Here is a 21,073-nt window from a genome sequence, read left to right on the forward strand (position 1 = left end):
AAGGCCTACTCTTGCATGAATTTTGTGCATTGGGCTTCTAGTGTTGAATAAAAGTGGAGAAGTGGGCATCCTTACCTTGTTCATGGTTTTAGAGGGAAAACTTTTCAGTTCTAACTTGCAACCATAGAGGAATATAGTTCCCTACTTACTGGCCTTGACAATAGATCCAGGCATCACATCACCCTGTGATTTAGCCTCACTGAACTGTTTGCTGTTATCTCAGCTTCTCGAGTCGTTTCATGCCAGTGTGTGTGCAGTGCGTGTGCTGTTTCCTCTGCCTGATGTCTTCCTCCTCCCTTCCTAGGAACTCTGCTTATTCTTCAAGACCCAATTCAAATGTTAGCTCCTGGAAGCCTTCACAACTTCGCAAATGGTTACTTTCTCCTCTGTAGTTTCATAGTCCTTAGCATTTAGCAATTTCTTTTTCACTTTTTTCCAAATAATTTACATATTTAAGGACAACTTATCTAGTGATGTAGATGTGTATGACAAGTTTGAGCCCAGAATGGTTCCCCTGAAAGAGGTTATATAAAAAGCAGTGCCCTCACCACGCTTTTTCTGGTCTGAACTTGCCACTCTTGGATGCTTCTGGTGATAGAAGGGTTTAGGCCAGTGGTCGGCAAACTCATTAGTCAACAGAGCCAAATATCAACAGTACAACGATTGAAATTTCTTTTGAGAGCCAAATTTTTTAAACTTAAACTATATAGGTAGGTACATTGTTATTGACTTAATTAGGGTACTCCTAAGGCTTAGGAAGAGCCACACTCAAGGGGCCAAACAGCCGAATGTGGCTCGCGAGCCGCAGTTTGCTGACCACGGGTTTAGGCTGATGGCCTCTTTTATCTCTTGTCGGTTGTAATAGACTCAAATACTATGGCTACTCCCACTGCCTCTTAAATCCCCTGTTCACCAGGTGTAGACCTGTGCATAGCTAACTAGAAATGTTAGGTATTTCCTCTCTTCAACAGGGAGTCCATCTGTGGCCAAGAACAGTGTTTTCAAAGAATCAACTAAAAGTACAGTGGGGCCTTGACTTACGAGTTTAATTCGTTCCGAGACCGAGCTCGTTTACTCAAATTACTCTATCAACTCAATGCAAAAAATCGGCCGAGAGACAGCTGGTATCTCAAAAAACTCGTTAGTCGGGACACTCGTAAGTCAAGGCCCCACTATATAAGAAAGCCCGCCTATTCAAAAAGACTAGGCTGCACCTGCAGATTTACTGAGCTAGCTAGCTATGGCAATCAAAGTACAGCAATCCTTGGTTATCTCCATCATGTTAAAAGGCTTAATTTACTCTGTTCCTTAAAGGACAGAAAGAGGGCCACTTTGTATTTTCTTTTTTCCAGATTATAAGGCACTTGGTATCTTAAAGCGCCAGTTCCCGAACACAGCACTGATTGGGCTGACTGCGACCGCAACCAGTCATGTTTTGAAGGATGCTCAAAAAATACTGTGTGTTGAGAAGTGTTTTACTTTTACAGCTTCTTTTAACCGGCCAAATCTTTATTATGAGGTATGTAACTTCTGTGAAGGGTTGTGGCAGAGAGGTTACCTTTTCATTATGCTTACCAGTATTTACATGAGTAACAGTGAACTACGTTTAAAAAGCTTTTAAAATCAGGAGGTAATTATAAGATTCATTAATTAATGCCTTCTTCTGATATCTCTTGTGCTGCATATTCTTTGTTAGTTTAAGTAGATGTTGCCTTGTTAAATTTATGTATATTTTTTCTTGTGCAAGGGTGGAAAAAGAGCATAGATGGACACTAAGGATCCTAATGACATCCTATTAAAATTAATTATGAAATAATACAAAATTCATATTCCATTAAAGGTTTTCTAATCCCCCTATTTAGATTATATTTGATATATAACTTTGAAAGTTAAATAACCTAACAGTTGTTTTTTTTTTCTTTTTTAGTTCTTTTAAGAATAGACAATATTTTTCTGAGTTTTCATTGAATAGTTATTCTATGGTTTATGTTTTTATAAAAGTAGCACTAGAAAATAAAGTCTCCATCTTTACAAGTTATTCACTGCTTCTGTGCCTCTTCATCTCTGGTAAAATAAAAAATAATGATGAAGAAGAAGTTAGGAGGTGGTGGGGTGAGGCAGATGGGGTGAGGGAAAGAATAATAGGAAAAAACACAGTGTTCATGAAAGAATCACACCTTGAAAGATGTAAGTAAGTGACTACTTGGTACTCATTAAGTTACTTTTTAATAAGTTAGCTTTTTTTAGGTTCGTCAAAAGCCTTCAAACACTGAAGATTTTATTGAGGATATTGTAAAGGTCATTAATGGGAGATACAAAGGGCAATCAGGTAATAAAATAACAAACCAACTTTTTAGACAGAGAGAACTTTCAAAAAGTAATTAATATTATACTGATATACTGATAAATGATTAACACCAAAAAATATTAAGGTAATGCATGGCAGAGGATACTTGAACATGTTATGGTAAAATTAATTTGCTTGGCCATCTTAGAAACTGTATGTGGCATTTGCTAACTGTCTGATTTATTTTTGCTTATTTACACTTAATTGTTTTAAGGAATGGACCTAATTTCATAATGTTAATTTTCAGTAGCACATATTCAGTAAGTATACACTGTGTATAAGATAGAAGTAACCACTGATGATCTAAAGGGATATAAAATGTAGTCCCTTATAGTAAAGGATATGTTAAAGAAATAAATAGAACATATTGAATGAGTTAAGTATAGATGGAGTTCAGAGCATGTATAACTGTGTTTCAGGATTAATGAACAGGCAAGTATTACAGAAGCAAAGAGTTTGTATAAAAGCGGCATTTCAAAACTGTTCTATAGATTTTCAGGAGATATGAATGGGTACCCCAGGTAAAGTGAGTTCCAGGGTCAAATAAGTTTGAAAAAGGCTGCAACTAGCTATTTATCTCTCCTGAGAGTCACGGAGTGTATCTGTTTTGACCAGCCCTACAAACAAAGAGAGAAACTTAACTTAGTTTAATGCATTGCTCCCCAAACTCATTTGCACCTGGAACTTTTTTCACAGAACACTTGCTAACCTCTTATGGAGCTGTGAGGCATCAGTTTGAGAAATACTCTGTAGTGGGAAATAAAGTTGGAGAGAGGAAAGAGGCAATGAGATCCAATACCTGTGGCTCAGGGCTCATGTCTGCTGGTGATCAAATTGTGAATTATACCAAAAAAATCAATATGTGTCGGGGCCTTGAAATTTTTCATAAATTATTTTCCCCTGTATTACCAGTAATCATTATCTTGAGTGTTAAAAATTCTCTTCCAGGATTATAAATCTAACAATTGGACATATTTTACTACAGGAATCATTTATTGCTTTTCTCAGAAGGACTCTGAGCAAGTTACAGGTAGTTTACAGAAATTGGGAATTCGTGCAGGTGCATACCATGCCAATATGGAACCAGAAGATAAGACCAAGGTTCACAGAAGATGGTCAGCCAATGAAATTCAGGTTAGGTATATATCTTCAATAGAAACCTAATTCACCTTTAAGAGTATTTTCACTTGACTTAATTAACATGAAATGTTAAAACATTTTAGGTAGTAGTGGCAACGGTTGCATTTGGTATGGGAATTGATAAGCCAGATGTGAGATTTGTTATTCATCATTCAATGAGTAAATCTATGGAAAATTATTACCAAGAGAGTGGACGTGCAGGTATGTATAACTCAAATCCAGAGTCATTTTTAAAAAAAGATTTTCCAGAAAACACACTATAAGTGATGTTTAATAATTCTATATTTTTAATCTTTATTGGCTACTATTTTTAGAATAACATGTCTTTTTCACAGTTTAATCTTATTTGCCAATGGAGAAATTTTACTTATGTATGTTCTATTAGAGTGTTACGAATTATTTCTTCAGTTTCCTAAGATAATTTGATATCCATCTTTGTCTCCTGAGTTTTTAATTAGTGGTTTCAACTCTGTAACTTAAGTAACTGGATTACTTATGGACACATTATTTTTTAATTCTCACCTGAGGATACATTTTCATTGATTTAGAGAAGAAGGGGGAGAAAAACATCAATGTGAGAGAGAAACATAGATGGGTTGCCTTCTGTATGCGCCCGGCCAGGGATTGAACCCACAACCTTTTGGTGTACAGGGCGATGTTCCAGCCACCCAGCCAGAGCTGGATACATTTTTAAATTACGAAAGCTGAGCCCTGACCGGTTTGGCTCAGTGTATAGATCAGTGGTCGGCAAACCGTGGCTCGTGAGCCACATGCGGCTCTTTGGCCCCTTGAGTGTGGCTCTTCCACAAAATACCACGTGCGGGCGTGCACGTACAGTGCAATTAAAACTTCGAGGCCCATGCGCAGAAGTTGGTTTTCGGCCTGGGCGAGTCTATTTTGAAGTGGCGTTAGAAGAGGGGGTACGTTCGCTGAGGTTGACCCCACAGATTGAGGACGTTTTTAGCAAAGGCCAGTTTAGGAGTACCCTAATTAAGTTAATAGCAATGTACCTACCTATATAGTTTAAGTTTAAAAAATTTGGCTCTCAAAAGAAATTTCATTCGTTGTACTGTTGATATTTGGCTCTGTTGACTAATGAGTTTGCCGACCACTGGCCTAGGATCAGCCTGCAGACTGAATGGTCCCAGGTTCCATTCCAGTCAAGGGCAAGTACCTTGGTTGCTGGCATATCCCCAGTAGTGGGTGTGCAGGAGGCAGCTGATTGATGTTTCTTTTTCATTGATGTTTCTAACTCTCTATCCCTCTCCCTTCCTCTCTGTAAAAAATCAAGAATATTTATTTAAAAAAAAATAGTTGAATGTTAGTAAGTCTTCTAGTCATTTATAAAAAATTTGAACCCTGGCTGGTTTGGCTCAGTGGACGAAGATTTGGCCTGCAGACTGAAGGGTCCCAGGTTTGATTCCAGTCAAGGGCACATACCCGGGTTGCGGGCTCAGTCCCCAGTGGGGGGCGTGTGGGAGGCAGCTGATCAATGATTCTCTCTCATCAATGTTTCTATCTCTCTCCTCTCCCTTCCTCTCAGAAATCAATAAAAATATATTAAAAAAATAAATAATAAATAAATTTGAGGGCAGTTGTTACAAATTAACTTTCACTTTTTTGTCTGAAATTTATAGATATACTTAGACAATGAAGCATAGCCAGCTAATTTTGCATATATTATTTTTGCTTGCTTTGAATTTTTAAAGTAATTATGCAATCTTTCCTACTACAGGTAGAGATGACACGAAAGCGGACTGTATTTTGTATTATGGCTTTGGAGACATATTCAGAATCAGTTCAATGGTGGTGATGGAGAATGTGGGGCAACAAAAGCTTTATGAGATGGTGTCATACTGTCAAAACATAAGCAAGTAAGCCACATGTCTTTTCATAACTTTTGTCAGTTAGAGACAAACACAATGTGAGAGTATATGATGTTCCTTTGAGTACTTAGGAAAGTCAGTAAATACATTGGTAAAACATCAAGTGCAAACATGTAAAGGTAGTGTATGAAGTGTAAGAACAAGTACATGAACCTGCAAGATCTGCCTTAATCCAAGAAAAGATATTCTCTCTCTCTCTGAGATAATTCCCCAAAACTCTGTTTTACTGAAGAGTCTGATAGAGATAGTGAGTTCAAGCTTTTTTTTTTCCCTCCAGTACTGGTGTGTAGCTTTAATAATTATGTACAGGTGTATAAGAGGAGTTTTGAGAGTTGAGCTCAGTAACACATACCAACCATCCTACCAGCTGATGGATTGATGAAATAATTGAGAGCAGGGTCCAGTTTCTTCTTAAGAAATAAATTTTAATCTATTTAGGGTAGATTTAATTAGACCATATAGCTCCCTGATGGCTTTTCTGTCTTAGTCAGCTTTGTACTCTTATTACCCATCACATAAAAATGACTCATAATTTTTATGTAAGCAGTAACCAGACAGTGACAGAAAATGGTATTTCTTTCCTATAGATGCTACAATAATCTAGTTAAAGAAATGAGAAAAAGAACATTTTTCTTAGATGTCCAGTAGACCCCCATGAAGCATATTTTGGGGTTTAGACTCAAATGAATACTATAAAGTACAAGAAACTGCTATCAGGAAGATTTTTTTAATAGTAAAATATTGAATCTCAAAATGAATCTCAGACAACGTCTTAAAAGCTATGTTTATCAAGTACGTATGGAAAAAATTATATGTGGTGGGCAAAGTCCCCACAGATATCCACATCCAAATCCCAGCAACCTGTGAGTATGTTACCTTACATGGCAAAAGGGAATTAAGGTTACAAATGGAATTAGGGTTGCTAATCAGCTGACTTTAAAATAGGGAGACTAACTTGGATTATTCGGGTGGGCCCAGTATAATCACAAAGGTCCTTAAATTTGGAAGGAGGCAGAGAGGGGGAAGGAGGCAGAGTGATATGATGTGAAGACTCAACCCAGTGTGCTTGACTTTAAAGATGAAGGAAAGGGGGCCATGAGTCAAGGAATGCAGGCAGTCTCTAGAAACTGGAAAAGGCAAAAAAACAGATTCTGTCCTCTAGCACCTCCCGAAGAAATACAGCCCTGCTTACACCTTGATTTTAACCCAGCAAGATCCACGTCAAATGTCTAACCTATAGAAATGTAACATAATAAATACGTTGTTTTAAGACTGAGTTTGTGGTAATGATATGGCAGCAATAGGAAACTTATACAAGATATAATTCTGTAGTTTGAAATAGGGATTCTTAAAACATTATTAGATCACTTAATTTGTATCTCTAAATGTGTTGGCAGATGTCGCCGTGTATTGATAGCTCAACATTTTGATGAAGTATGGAACTCAGAAGCGTGCAACAAAATGTGTGATAATTGCTGCAAAGACATTTGTGAGTTCATTGTTTTTTGAACCTTTATAGGCTAATATATACACACACACACACACATACATACATACAAAGGCCCGATGCATGGACTTTGTGCAAGGGGCTTGGCCCTCGCAGCCGTGGCGGCTGCCTCGGCCCTCACAGCCCTGGCTTCGTCCAGGTTATCTGTTCTAATTAGCATATTACACTTTTATTATTATAGATGGGTAGGACTACATGAGGGCAGTATTTGATTTAAAAATAGATTTAAAAGATTAAACAACGTGTGAATAGAATTTGCCAGATTCAAAAGTAACAACATGGTTTTGAAACAAAGGCAAATAAAAGGAAAAGCCATATTGTGTGTATATATTTTATGTTGCTATTACTGAAGGCATGTGAAATTTTTAAGAAATGAAGGAAATAGTCTGAATAGAAATGCTGTTTATATAAGATAAGGCTAATCTCATGATAATCTCTAATACTTTAAAGTAACTGATTAGGAAAATAAAGTTTTAAAACTATACTATTATTTTAACTTTATTTCATTCTGTGTTTGGGGGTTGTATTCGAAGAGCTGGACTAACCAGTTCCTGAGTTCTGATGCCTTGGTGGATGAAGGTCATCAGTATTTTAAGTTTACACCTAGAGAAACTTGTTTATTAGAGCATGTTTTGCTGACCAAATTAATAAGAGTCTGATATATAAAACAGACCAATAATTGGGGATATCTGTTCAGGACATTCTTGTCTCTTTATCAGACTAGCTGTGAAGCCATACTAGTTTTCAGGAAATTGCTTAATGAGCACACAGGTAAATATGCAGAATAGATTGACTCTCCTATAAACACCTCTCAGTATCTGCATCATCATGTCTGGCAAATACTCTTTGGTTCCAGAGCACACCCAAAGGCCTTCTGATACTAGGTTATTTTCTTTACATCACTGTAAATCTCAGTGTTTTAAAGAACTTACAACTTAGGTTAGTGCCAGACTTGGGGAATAGCCTAGTTTTAATTCAGAACATATTAATAAACCAATGTGTAGGGTGGCTCACATTGATGACTTGTTATGAAACCAGTTTAACCACTTAGGATAGACTATCTTTGCCCTAATTTCTAAATCCCAATTGTCTGTAACTATGCCTCTTTGATTATAGCATTTGAAAGAAAGAATGTAACAGCCTACTGCAGAGATCTAATCAAAATCCTGCAGCAGGCAGAGGAAATGAATGAAAAACTCACTCCACTGAAACTGATTGATTCTTGGATGGGAAAGGGAGCAGCAAAATTGAGAGTAGCAGGTGTTGTTCCTCCCACACTCCCTCGTGAAGACCTGGAGAAAATTATTGCGCACTTTCTTCTACAGCAGTATCTTAAGTATATACCAACCCCCTTCTTGTCCTTTCATGTTGTCTTTATAATTTTTTTTAAAACAGTACATGGTTTTATTTATTTTAAAATGTTTTTATTGATTTCACAGAGGAAGAGGGAGAGATAGAAACATGAATGATGAGACAGAATAATTGATCGGCTGCCTCCCACATGCCCCCAGCTGGGTATCGGGGCTGCAACCAGGGCATGTGCCCCGAAACTTCCTGGTTCATAGGTCAATGCTCAACTACTGAGCCATGCCGGCCGGGCTACTTTTATTTTTTTATTCATGGAATAAATATATATTCTTCCAAAAAGATTACTTTTAAGAAAAACTCTAATTTGGATATATAACAATAATGATAATAATTACAGCATACTTTACATATTATAATTTTTACATATATTCATTTAACCTTAGCAACATGGTGAGATGAGACTAGATATTCTATCTTAATTTTAGAAATAAGGAAACAGACTTTATAGGCATTAGTTATATCTCAGTACAGCCATAAATAGGAGATATGTTAAACTTAAGAAGAAATAAAATAGTAAAATGTCGAAAACCAGTACCATAAGAATGATGACTTATTCAATCACAAGAATAAAAAATTGGGAAAATATTTTCTTCCACAAAATGTGATGTGTCTTTATGGTTATTTCTCATTTTTATAAATGCCTCAAAACAAATGGTTTTGTGGTTGTTCCATGCGAATGTTAAACACTATACAAAATGTACTTAAACTCCAACTATAATTGATTAGTGTCAAAAAAAAGCACAAAATGAAAATACTTTCTATAAAGATAAACTGTATTTTTGTAGTGTATTTTTCATTATTTCCTATCAATATATGACTTAGAATTATTGCACTTATGGTTATTTTTGTTTCCTATAACTCCTCAAAACCTCTCTGAGTGGTGGTCTTTATCTTCTGCAGAGAAGACTACAGTTTTACAGCTTACGCTACCATTTCCTATTTGAAAACAGGACCTAAAGCTCATCTTCTGAACAACGAGGCACATGTTATTACTATGCAAGTAAAGAAGTCCACGCAGACCTATTTCAGGGTAACTATTTTCAAATATTTAAAAAATACATTAAAGCCTATGGATGCTTTCTTTAATTAGTACTCTCCTAAGTCCAGTTGAACATAAGAGGTAAGTCAGTGTTCTTAGAATCTGGGTATGGAAGACATAAAGTGGGAGATTTTAGACTAGCTTTTTAACATAGAGGAATTTCTAACCTCCGGAATGTGAAGACTCCATTTTAATGTCTAATTTTGTGATACACCTTGCTCTCATGGTGATCAATGTTGGTTGAGAAGTCTGCCTCTGTGGCAGAGGTTGAAAAGCAGTTATAAACTAAGTACTATCAAGCCTGCAAAAACATGCCATATGCAATTGTGTCTAAGGACACTTTAGGTGTTCTTTATGGTTTCTCTGATGGTATAGACCAGGGGTCCTCAAACTACGGCCCGCGGGCCACATGCAAATACAAATAATTGCTGTATTTGTTCCCGTTTTTTTTTACTTCAAATTAAGATATGTGCAGTGTGCATAGGAATTTGTTCATAGTTTTTTTTTAAACTATAGTCCGGCCCTTCAACGGTCTGAGGGACAGTGAACTGGCCCCCTGTTTAAAAAGTTTGAGGACCCCTGGTATAGACCCTTCTATTCAAGATGGGACTCATATGTGAGTAGAAATTTGAAGATAGAAAACCAGACCACTGGACACTTCAAGAGCTAACTGATATAGAAGGACTATTGAGATTATGAATCTCATGAGAAAACAAAATTAACTGAATTTTTACCCAGTGTTTGTTATTGTTTTGTAGATTGAATCATCTCAAACTTGTCATTCTGAAGGATCTGATAAAAAGAAGGAAGGAAAAAATTCGGGCAACTTCCAGAAGAAATCTGCAAACATACTTCAGCAATCTGATACTAAGAATACTGGGGCTAAGAAAAGAAAAATTGATGATGCATGAGATGAATGTTTCTAAATTTTCCAAGAAAACAGTTTTATGCATGCATGCACCATTATTTTTGTAGCTTAAATTTTAAGACACTTTCATTAATATTTTATATATACTTGAAGCTATATTTTAAGAACTTCTCTCTAAAGTATTGAAGACTTGAGAATTTGAGAACTTTTGAAAATTTAAGAGCATGAACTGCATACATTTACAGTGTGAAATGAGGGGAAAAATAAATTTTTAATGTAAAACCCTTTAAAAGTAAAATAGTTAAGGGAGTAAGTTCACATAACTATCTTAAGCTCTTTATGCCTTGTAATTTTTTTTTTTTTTGACAGAACTATCTTTTGACAGCAGTGTTGTTGTACTGAGAATTTTACATAGGCTCATCACAAAGAGTACCCTCAGGTTATAACTGATGTAGAATCCACACAAAAAGAGTAATAACGTATCAATACTAATATTAGTAAGTAAGATGGCGTTGTCTCTATTTAAGTAAAATAAAACTAAGCTTGAAACCATAGCCCTATTTTGACATTTCATAAAGAATGGCTCTTTTTAGACCAACCTAGCTCCAAAATTAAATCCCAAGTGAACACTTCTAAGTTTAAAGCACATAAATGAGTAACTTGAAAATTCTTACATAAGTGGTCGTGAGAGGTCAGTTTTGTGTTAGAAAAAAATATATCTGTAAGTTATCCAAACTGATTTCATCTTTAGAATTTTATTTTTAAATACTTTTCCACTAAAATCATTATCACCTGTGTATTTTTAACTTCAATGTGGTCACCATTAAATCAGTGCAGTCCTTCACATAATTGACTTGACATTTTGTCTTATTTGAAACTATGTGGTTCTTGAAATGCTCTTTTTAGTCAAAATAATCTTCTATATCAATGTTTGGATCTAGTAGATCTTCTCCATATGATGAAAGATTCATCTGGTTTAATATCAAGTTTTCAAATGTTTCTTCTAAATTGGTTTCACCAATTAAGACAGCTCCCATCATTCGTCCATTCTGCATGACGACTTTGATGTATTCTTGTCCTTTGGTACATCTCAGCATTAATTCATGATCTGAACCCAAGCTCTGTGCATTGTATTTTCCCAGCAATACAACCTATAAATATACATGTAGGGATAAAAAAAGTTACTCTAGTGAGTGCCTAAAAGGAAACATAATAGGCACTTATTTTGTGTTATGCCAGAATGGCCAGCAGAAAAATCTGTTCACAAAATTTTACAGCTAAAAGTGTCATTGGAACAGGTTCCAAAAAAACCCCAAACATTTGAATGGTACGCATTTATTCTACAGATGATAATGCCATACAATCTACATTCTACATGACCATTAAAAATATCTAGTGAAGCCCTGGATGAGTGGCTCAGTTGGCTGGAGAGGTGTCCCGTACACCAGAAGATTGCGGGTTCGTTTCCCAGATGGCACATACCTAGGTTGTGGATTAGATCCCCAGTTGGCATGTACGGGAGGCAATCAATGTTTTTTTCTCTCTCTCTCCCCCCCTCCTCTAAAATTAATTTAAAAAACATATCCTCGGGTGAGGATTAAAATATCTATCTATCTGTGGAATATACAAATATGTAGAATATGGACCACATTAGCCTGGAGTCATGATTTAAAGATTTAATAAGGAACTGAGATCTTTCATGGCAAATTATTTAATCTCCCTGAACCTTGTATATGTGTGTATTTGTGTATGTTTCTCCTTATCAGTAAATTAGGAACAAAAACTAGCCTCAGACTAATGTAAAGAGGATTAAGATAATATGTATGGAAAATAACTTGGTTCACTCTTGAGTATGACAGCTATTAGTTTCCTGCACAAAGAAATAATGAATCTCAAATAAAAATTAGAAATGCACCAGTAGGGAACAGTCCCTGTAAAGTGTAAAACTACAGTGGGAAGGGAGGTAATGATTATCAGATAATTAGGAATTAAGATCAGCAATAATACCAAGTATTGATTTGCATAAAATAAGAAAATATTTTTTTCTTGGTAAAATGATTAAAACCATATGAATTTGTATTCAAGCAAGAAAATCTGATGATTATAATCAGTTACTAACAAGCAGAAAAAGGCACTAATTTGCTTATCTATCTTACCTTATAGTTAAAAAACTTTGTTACATGAGCAAAAAGTTCGAAGCTGAAATCCATGTCAATGGACTCTCCTAAACTAGCTGCAGTCATGCACTTCGCTGCGTACCATCCCATCTGTCTAGCCTGGGTCCACAGCCTCATCTGAAATAAAAAATGTAATGCAGTATAACTTTTCATTATCATTACTTGAAAAATGTTATCACTTAACCTTGTAACATTCCTTCATGGAGTTCAATGTTTGACAGTCCTTGAGATTGGTTAGGTCTAGATTGGTTAAATTGGTTAGATGTCTGTTGGGTCATCTTTGCCATAGAAGCAATCACCAATCACCAATCCACACTGATTGGCATTTGATTTTGGTATCTGATAATTCTACCCGGTTAAATTGGTTAGATGTTTGTTGGGTCATCTTTGCCATAGAAGCAATCACCAATCCACTCTGATTGGCATTTGATTTTGGTATCTGATAATTCTACCTAAATACTGCTTCAAAAATTAAATATGACACCAACTTTTACATTTCAATAAATTTTCTATTTAAAAATATATTTCAGGTTACACCAGATAACATTTTAACCAGTTTCCACTTCAGAATAAATTTGTATTTCAGGTTACACCAGATGATAACATTTTAACCAGTTTCCACTTCAGAATAAATTTCTCATCAGCATTAATAGAGATGCCAAATTATCACTGAAAAATGTGTTTCTTCTCCTAACCCTCATCTTGGTGCTAAGACCTACCCTGCAATTTACCTCAGTGGGCAGACAGATTTATCACTTGGTGCCTAACCCCAAGACATCATTTCAGATCTCAGCAAGTGATTCTGGGAAGTCATTTAAAATTTTCTACAGCAGTATTAACTTCTTCTGTATTCTGTTTTTACTGTATTTCTACAAATTTTTGGGATTTTCTAGTATAACAGAACACTGGCCTTGGAAGTCAGTAGATCTGCATATCAACTGTACGTATTTAATTTTTCTGAGCCTCAGTTTCTTCACTTGAAATATAAACATATACCACCTCCTCCTTGGCTATTGGGAAAATTAAATAGGTTAGCCTATAATAAGCAATAGTACCCTTATACCCCTAAGTGTTTGTGTAACTAATGCTGTCTTTTTGTGTGTAAATATAATACCACAATCATGAATATAAGCTTCAAGGATTTCTGACAGAAGTGATTTTTTTTTTTTACTTCAGTCTTCTCCATGTAAACAAGTTAGGGTTAATGAAGTAAGAGGCAGGCTCTGGTAAAGAAGCAGAGTAAACTGAGCACGATAAAACCAAAGGATGGCTAAAGACAGTGGCCTACAATATTGCCCTGCTGGACTATTACGTAATTGATGTATTCCTGCTTCAAAGTCTCTTAAGTTTGCATCTTGGACTATGTAAAACAATTACTAGTGTACTTACTGCTTCTGCAAATTAAGAGATGGGATCTATTAAGATTTACTCAAAACAAGAGACACCTACTTATTTTTAGATATTACTTTCCTCTAATGATGCACATTGAAGATATGATTTATCCTAGAGGGTTTTAAATATTTGTTTTTTTAAATCCCCCAAACTCCAATTCCTACTTGAGAGTTTGTGACAGATATGCCACATAAATGACATACGATGACTGTAGAGAAAACTGAAAACAAGCTAGTTTGAAGCATTTCAGAAGCTCTCTTATCACTGATGTTATAGCTCTGCTGTACATAAAAAACAACACACAAACCAATGAAGCTGCCTCTTAAAAAACATCTAGCTTTTCCAATACTTCACACTCCATAGTTAATCTGAATGAATAATATCGCTACTTGTGGAGCTGGTCTTTCACCAAGAGAGGCACTGACTGGTTCTTTTATCTCTAATATCTACCCGTCTTTACTGCTCCTAAGACAACCTCACCTATAGCCACGGAGTATCTTCCTCTAGTATTTTTGGAAGTAGGCAACAACACGTGAGGGCAAGAGGAAGTCTAGAGCCAGGTGGAAGCAGCTGTTAGGCTAAAGGCTGAGCAAGGCTGTTCACTACAGGAACATTATTTTTTTCAGTAGTAATTCCCATAGGACAGAACAGGGTCATCAGGAACAGAATGCTTTATCCATATGGCTTATAATCTCTGAAACTTCGTTTTTTTAGTATAAAGCTGTACTGTACAATATGGTAGCCACTGGCCATATGTAACTATTTAGATTAATTAAAAGTAAGTAAAATTAAGTTCTTCAATCACATTAGCCACATTTCAAGTGCTCAATAGACACATGTGGTTAGTGGCTACCTGAATGGACAATGCAGAAGTACAGAACATTTTTGTCATCATAGACAGTTCCATTGGACAGTGCTGATAAGCATCTGAGAATGAAAAAGTAACAGCACTTGACTCCTTTTAAATTGAAAGATATCTCTTTATTCTATCACTGTAATTCTATCACTCACCAAAAGGGAAACATTCTGATTTTTTTTTTAATGTCACAAAAACCTCTATGATAGCTTCCTACTTAAAGTAGGAGATTTGGAAAACCAGAAAGTTGGATTTGCTGGTAGCAACTCCTTGTTTTCAGATGGAGTCTCTGAAAAAACGTGATCATGTATGTGGCTTACCTGCTGCCAGAATGGGCTGGGTTGCCAGGAAGCAGTACAGATGTCACCTGCAGCATAGATATCAGGAAGGGATGTGTGCATATGATCATCTACTCTCAGGCCACCGTCTTCTCCTAGATCAAACTAAACAATGTTCCTCATAAGCATAAATGGTAAGAAAAATGAAACATAACTTCATTCTAAAGTAAAAGAACAAGTAAAATTTTTACATCATGATTTGCTGATCTTTAAAGAGAAAGTGAAAAATAGCTGAAAGTTTAGGCAACTAAGCTGAATTTCCAGGGAATCAAATTCCTCATAAGATGCAAACTCATAAAATTCTGAGAATTTCAATATCAAAAATGCCCAGTAACCATACAACTAACCCACTCATAATTACAAGAATATTCCTTAGTTTTTCTAGGCTTCAAATGCTAAAAAGAAAAAAATTATTAAGAGTTTTTTCAAAATAGCACTTTTAAGAATTCATGTGGTATCAGTCTCTTACCAATATTTATATAAATAAGTTATGCATTATGTCACATCAATAATGACACCTATGCTGGAATGTTAACTGCTTAAGAACTTTAAGCAGTAAAAAAGTATTGCAAATCACCCGGCCGGTGTGGCTCAGTGGTTGAACATTGATCTAAGAACCAGGAGGTCACGGTTTGATTCCCAGTCAGGGCACATGACCGGGTTGCAGGCTCAATCCCCAGTAGGGGGTGTGCAGGAGGCAGACAATCAATGATTCTCATCATTGATGCTTCTATCTCTCCCTCTCCTCTGAAATCAATAAAACTTTATTTTTAAAAAAGTATTGCAAATCAAGATATGAATATAAATTAAATTCTTTTTAGTCATATTAAGTTACAGTTTTATACTAACACAGTGAATAATTATTCAGGCTTGAGAATTAGAGCTTAATAAATAATTAATACTTTAAAAATATGTGTAGTGGGACCAAAAATTTCACCTTACATTGTTGCCACAGAGAAAAGGTTCTATATTTGGTGTAACTCCTGTAGCACTGACAATGAAATCACAGCCATATATCTTTTCGTTGGTCAGCTCCACATACACAGGCCATATCTCTTTAAAAAAAAAAATTTATTCTCAAATGTAATCACCACCAACTGTTCACAACATTATGTGAATATAATAACTATAACAAGGAAAAATAAAAAGGAAGGCTGGAGATGACTTTAAAACAACATCCCTTAATATTTTGCATAAGGCACATTTGTTAACACAATTTTTAATACAATTAACACCATCTCCTTGTTTTGGGTATGATTACAAAACTATGGCATTCTAAACGTTTTTCCTTCAAATTTAGACACAAATCTAACCAAGTAAATTTAAATTGGTAATCATCTTACAAATTATTTCTTTAAAAATCTTTATTAATAGAGGATGTTCCTCAGAGTTTAGTCCAACTAGGTTACTCACTTTTCACTGTTTTCCCTTACTATTCATACTCAAACTTTCCCTTTTCCTATGGAAGAATTCAAAGAATTTAGAACTGGAATATCATACACTAGGCTTGGCTGAGTGTTTTTCCTCAAATGGCAGTATTCTCACAAGAGTGGAACTGTGTCTTAGTTAGAAATTTATACATTTTCAGTCTATTTGATTTTGGGGAAGTCACTTCACCTCTGAGAACATCAGGTTTTTAGTTTTAGTTTTGTTTTGATCTGCAAGATATTCTGATTGACGCACAGGGTTATGACAGTCAAAACACAGTGAGTAAAGCCCTATACAATTTATTAGAAAACTTTAAGTTAGTTATAAAAATAAAATGACTTATTAAATTATCATTTATTTTTACTTTTCATGTTTAAATTTTATATGGCAGTCTGAAGTTGGTTTTTAATCTATATATATAAAAGCCTAAGTGACACTTAGGACCGAAAGACCGGAACGACCAGTTGCTATGACGTGCACTGACCACCAGGGGACAGACGCTCAACGCTGGAGCTGCCCCGTGGTGGTCAGTGTGCTCCCACAAGGGGAGCGCCACTCAGCCAGAAGCTGGGCTCACAGCTGGTGTGCGCAGTTGCAGCGATGGGAGCTTCTCCCAAGCTCCCAACTCTGTGGCATCCCTACCAAGCTGCGTTGGCAGGCGCAGTGGGCCTGGGCTCCACCCTGGCTGCCTGCCGCTTGGCGTACTGCTACATCCCCCAAGGGGTCCTGGATTGCAGGAGGGCGCAGAACAGGCTGAGCCCCCCCCACCCCACACACACACCCGGGCCTCTAGTATAATAATAAAAAAATTAAGCTGCCTTCCTTTTAAATAAGCAGTTAAATATCTTTTTATTTTATCACTTACCTTTATCAGTTGTAACTAACTCATTTTGATCGTCTCTTGGAAATGTCAAGGACTTTTTCTTAGAGATTCTAAAGTCCTTCTGAAGATAGATATTCTTTACTTCACACATAGTTTCAATGTGAATCTTATGAGAAAACTAAAAGAGAAATATTTTATTTAGAATCCATCTATTAACCTTTAAAATATTGAAATGCATCTGAAGTAACTTTTGAGAAAACATTAATTTAAAATAGGACAGGTGTTTTCACTGTGGTCTGTGTATGGCAATCTCCACTTCTGGGGAGTTAGGAAGAAGGCAGAGAGTGAGTGTTAGATGAATTTAACATTCACCTACCTTTGGTGGGCATGTAGGCCAACTCCTTTCTTAGCACTATGGATTTTAAGTAAAGGGACCTAGCAATTCTTTGATTACATATTTGTAACCAGTCTTCAAAAAAAGGGGTTCAAGAATTTAAAATTGCATTTAGACATGTTTAATTAGTATATGAAAACATACCTCTCTTGTTCCTTTAAGATTTAAGCCTTCATGCCAATCAGGTCCCAAGGCACTGCCTACATTACCAGCATTAATTTTGGTTCCTGCTTCCTTTTTCTTTCCTGAAGAGATAAACTCAATTCAAAATTCAAGTGATATAAAAATAAATATCTGCCAAGCAGATAATTATGCTTGTTCTGCAGCTTTTAGGCAATATAATGATTCTTATGCATAAGTACATACCAAATGATGAAACAAAGTCACCTGTAGTAATAATTTTATTTATTTTAATATTTTGTGATGTAGAGATATAAAACGGATAATCTTTCAATTGAGTATTGAGTATAAACATAGTGTTTTTGGGATGTTATATTCACTGGTTAATATGAAGGGTAAGAATGTTAGCCAACAGATTTTGAAAATGTTGTCAGTTTTTGGGATGCCCTAAACTTATAAAATTCTTGAATTTTACAAACCATTATGTGTTTGTTTTTTTAAACCTCTGTAAACTAAAAAATCATGAAGCTTGTGTTTGCTTTCAAACTCATTGCATTTTTATAAAATTACCTTAGGTCTTGTCTAGTTGTAGCATCTGTTTACAAAGATGCAGATAGACTGGTTTATTTAATTCACTTTAAATTTCGTTTTAATTATACATATTTTTCATAAAATATATAAATTCTAGAAAATCTAAAAAGTCATATAAAGATACTATATTCTTAGCACCCAAATATATTTTGCTAAATTTTCTTATAGTCTTTTTGTATATGGTTAAAAAAAATAGAAATTTATCTGTGAATTAATGAGTCAGATTCGGTATTTACCTTCAGTTGTATATCTGGTTCTTTTATGTGCAATTTTAGCCTCTGGTTTTTCAGCAATGAGCTTTGAGGTCAAGAATTCAGCTGCTCCTGCATCGAAGAAAGTATTCCCAATAGCCTTATCTTTAATGGCCCAAATTACTTCACAACCTTCGACTTCATACCTAAAAGGAATATTAAAGTTACTTAGAGCAATTTCAAAAGTATGAGTAGAAATCTTTGTACTTGCAAATAACAATTCTCTCCTAAGGCACAAGTAAAGAAAGTATTTTGAGGCAAACTCAGAAAAAATGATTATAAGGAGGAATGTAACACTCTTTCAGGATAAGAGTTAAAGTAGAACAAATAACAAAAGGAATGTAACCAGTTTACCAAGAACATGTAAGGGACAAATACATATACTGGACATCAGGTAAAGTTTCATTACAATAAATATCATTTCAAAGTGTTCAGTTTCTACAACATAGTTATTATTTAATGTCCGCAGGGTCCCAGGAGTGAGAAATGCTTTATCTGGTAATAGTGTAATCGACGATGGATGGATGGTACACAGCTACCATACTGAGAAGAGTTGACTTCTTTGGTAACAGACATTTTATGTATTCAAAGAATATTACAGAAGGAATAAGATCAAATGTTGTGAGAATTTGAACATTTTTAAGGTAAGAAAGCATTTCATTGTAAATAATAATAGTATTAAGTTATAGTTTTGGCGATACGTGATGGAGAAAATTTGTCACGTGTACTAAAAATTTGAAGCCCCCCTTACATCTGTGCCTCCTCCCTTAAAGCCCAGTCTAGTTTTGATGCTCTAGTTTTCCCTCTGCATTTCTCTGCACAGTGCCACAAAATTCATAATGACTGCCATTCCTGGTATTCAGGCAATTGAAGAATTCTTATAGGCTTTCAATGGGATTCATCATCCTCTAAAAAAGAGGGGCAAAAACCTAGTCTGAGAGTTGGAATGGATGAAATTGAGCAAAGACAGGGCTTGAGCAGATTCCTTATTTTAATATAAATTTGTCCTATCTGTAATTGGACCCAATTTTCTAGTCTGAAAAATACCCATACTATTTCATGTCAGCTATCTGCTGGAAGATAAAATCACAAAGAAAGTGAATTAATGCTCTGTAGACTACAAGAGGAGTCTTCGATGATTTTGGAACTTGAAATATTTTAAAATAATATTTCATATTCATTAATGTGTTCACATAACAGGATGGGTATAAGCAATAAAAAGTGGTGGGGATTATAACTAGAAATCTCTAAAGGTGTACACATTCAGATTCTTTTTTAATATAGCACATGCTTATAAAACATTAGAGTCTCGGTGCATGGATTGTGCACTGATGGGGTCCCTTGGCCTGCCCTGCAAGGGATCGGGCTGAAACCAGCTCTCCGACATCCCCCGAGGGATTCTGGATTGCAAGAGGGCGCAGGCCAGGCGGAGAGACCCCACTGGTGGATGATTGGGGCCAGGGAAGGATTGCGGGAGGGCTCCAGGATGTGTCCGGCCCATGTTGCCCAGTCCTGATCAGACCCCAGCAGCAAGCTAACCTACCGGTTGGAGCGTCTGCCCCCTGGTGGTCAGTGCGCATCATAGCTACTGGTGGAACGAAGGGTCGGGCACTTAGCATATTAGGCTTTTATTATATAGGAGGAGGATTATATAGAATGGTTCAAATCTAGCCAGTTACCAGTTAATGACCCTTTGAGACCTAAAGCACTGCCTAAACTCATATTTTCTGACAACATTTCTGCAACTATGAATCCCATGAAAGCTAAAAAAAAATTAAGTGGATTTCTGTTCTTGAAAATACATGAAAAACAATATTATCTTTGATTTTTAGGATAACAAGACCTTATTTAGTATGCCAACAATTACATGAATCACAGAGCAATTTTTAAAAATATATACTTACGCTAATTCAAGTGCGATACCACCATTCCCTATGATCATTATTCTTTTAGCATTCATAAGCTGTTTCTGAAATTCCTATATTAAAAAGAAAATGACACAGGGTTTTGTATAGTGGGCAATAGTGGAAGCAAGAGGCTTCTCTGATAATAAATCTCACTTTCCCACTCTTCCGGGATGCACCCTTCCAATTAATACAAATTCTCCTCTACATTTCACCCTACACTGCCTTTACAGCAATGCCTCTCCTGATTTTCCTTGTTTTTATGTCATTAGAGTACTACTTCAGAATTTCAGCAGGAGGCCCTGTCTTAGTTTACTAAATTCTCAACTATTTGACAAAATCAATTTACTAACATAACATTGATCTATATCCTAGATACACGATTCTTCCTCTTCTAGTTCCTCAGTTGATACTGTCTGCAGTCACTCAGCACTTAAAACTTGCAGGATGAGAGCCACAGCAGCAAAGTGATTAAGAGCACAAACGCTAGAGGAACTGGTTCTAGCAGTTTACTAACTGGGAATGATGGACAAGTTGCTTATCCTCTTGTACCTCACATTCAACTATAAATGGAATTAAGAAGTGACTAAATCTCGCCCTAGCTGGTTTTGCTCAATGGATAGAGCGTCGGCCTTCGGACTGAG

At 35.9% G+C, this 21,073-nt stretch overlaps 2 protein-coding genes across 4 annotated transcripts in view; one reads left to right on the top strand and one right to left on the bottom strand.

The window, feature by feature from the left end:
* Positions 1-10,624, top strand: part of RECQL (RecQ helicase-like) — a 29,256-nt gene extending 18,632 nt beyond the window's left edge. For all 3 annotated transcript variants that reach the window (XM_005869573.2, XM_014542343.1, XM_014542344.1), the window contains exons 7-15: positions 1,353-1,519; positions 2,248-2,329; positions 3,333-3,481; positions 3,571-3,688; positions 5,223-5,361; positions 6,771-6,862; positions 7,997-8,216; positions 9,149-9,278; positions 10,046-10,624. In XM_005869573.2, the coding sequence (XP_005869635.1) occupies positions 1,353-1,519; positions 2,248-2,329; positions 3,333-3,481; positions 3,571-3,688; positions 5,223-5,361; positions 6,771-6,862; positions 7,997-8,216; positions 9,149-9,278; positions 10,046-10,198 (1,250 nt within the window). In that variant the 3' untranslated portion in view covers positions 10,199-10,624. The remainder of the gene's footprint in view (positions 1-1,352; positions 1,520-2,247; positions 2,330-3,332; positions 3,482-3,570; positions 3,689-5,222; positions 5,362-6,770; positions 6,863-7,996; positions 8,217-9,148; positions 9,279-10,045) is intronic.
* A 270-nt stretch (positions 10,625-10,894) lies between these two features.
* PYROXD1 (pyridine nucleotide-disulphide oxidoreductase domain 1) overlaps positions 10,895-21,073 on the bottom strand; it is a 17,215-nt gene continuing 7,036 nt past the window's right edge. Inside the window, exons 5-12 of the mRNA XM_014542345.1 lie at positions 20,430-20,503; positions 18,511-18,671; positions 17,708-17,808; positions 17,212-17,347; positions 15,861-15,973; positions 14,901-15,023; positions 12,312-12,449; positions 10,895-11,306 (exon numbers count right to left, since the gene is read on the bottom strand). Coding sequence (XP_014397831.1) covers positions 11,058-11,306; positions 12,312-12,449; positions 14,901-15,023; positions 15,861-15,973; positions 17,212-17,347; positions 17,708-17,808; positions 18,511-18,671; positions 20,430-20,503 — 1,095 coding nt within the window. The 3' untranslated portion in view covers positions 10,895-11,057. The remainder of the gene's footprint in view (positions 11,307-12,311; positions 12,450-14,900; positions 15,024-15,860; positions 15,974-17,211; positions 17,348-17,707; positions 17,809-18,510; positions 18,672-20,429; positions 20,504-21,073) is intronic.

Source organism: Myotis brandtii, unplaced genomic scaffold (genome assembly GCF_000412655.1).
Source record: "Myotis brandtii unplaced genomic scaffold, ASM41265v1 scaffold299, whole genome shotgun sequence".
In the NCBI taxonomy this organism is placed as follows: domain Eukaryota; kingdom Metazoa; phylum Chordata; class Mammalia; order Chiroptera; family Vespertilionidae; genus Myotis; species Myotis brandtii.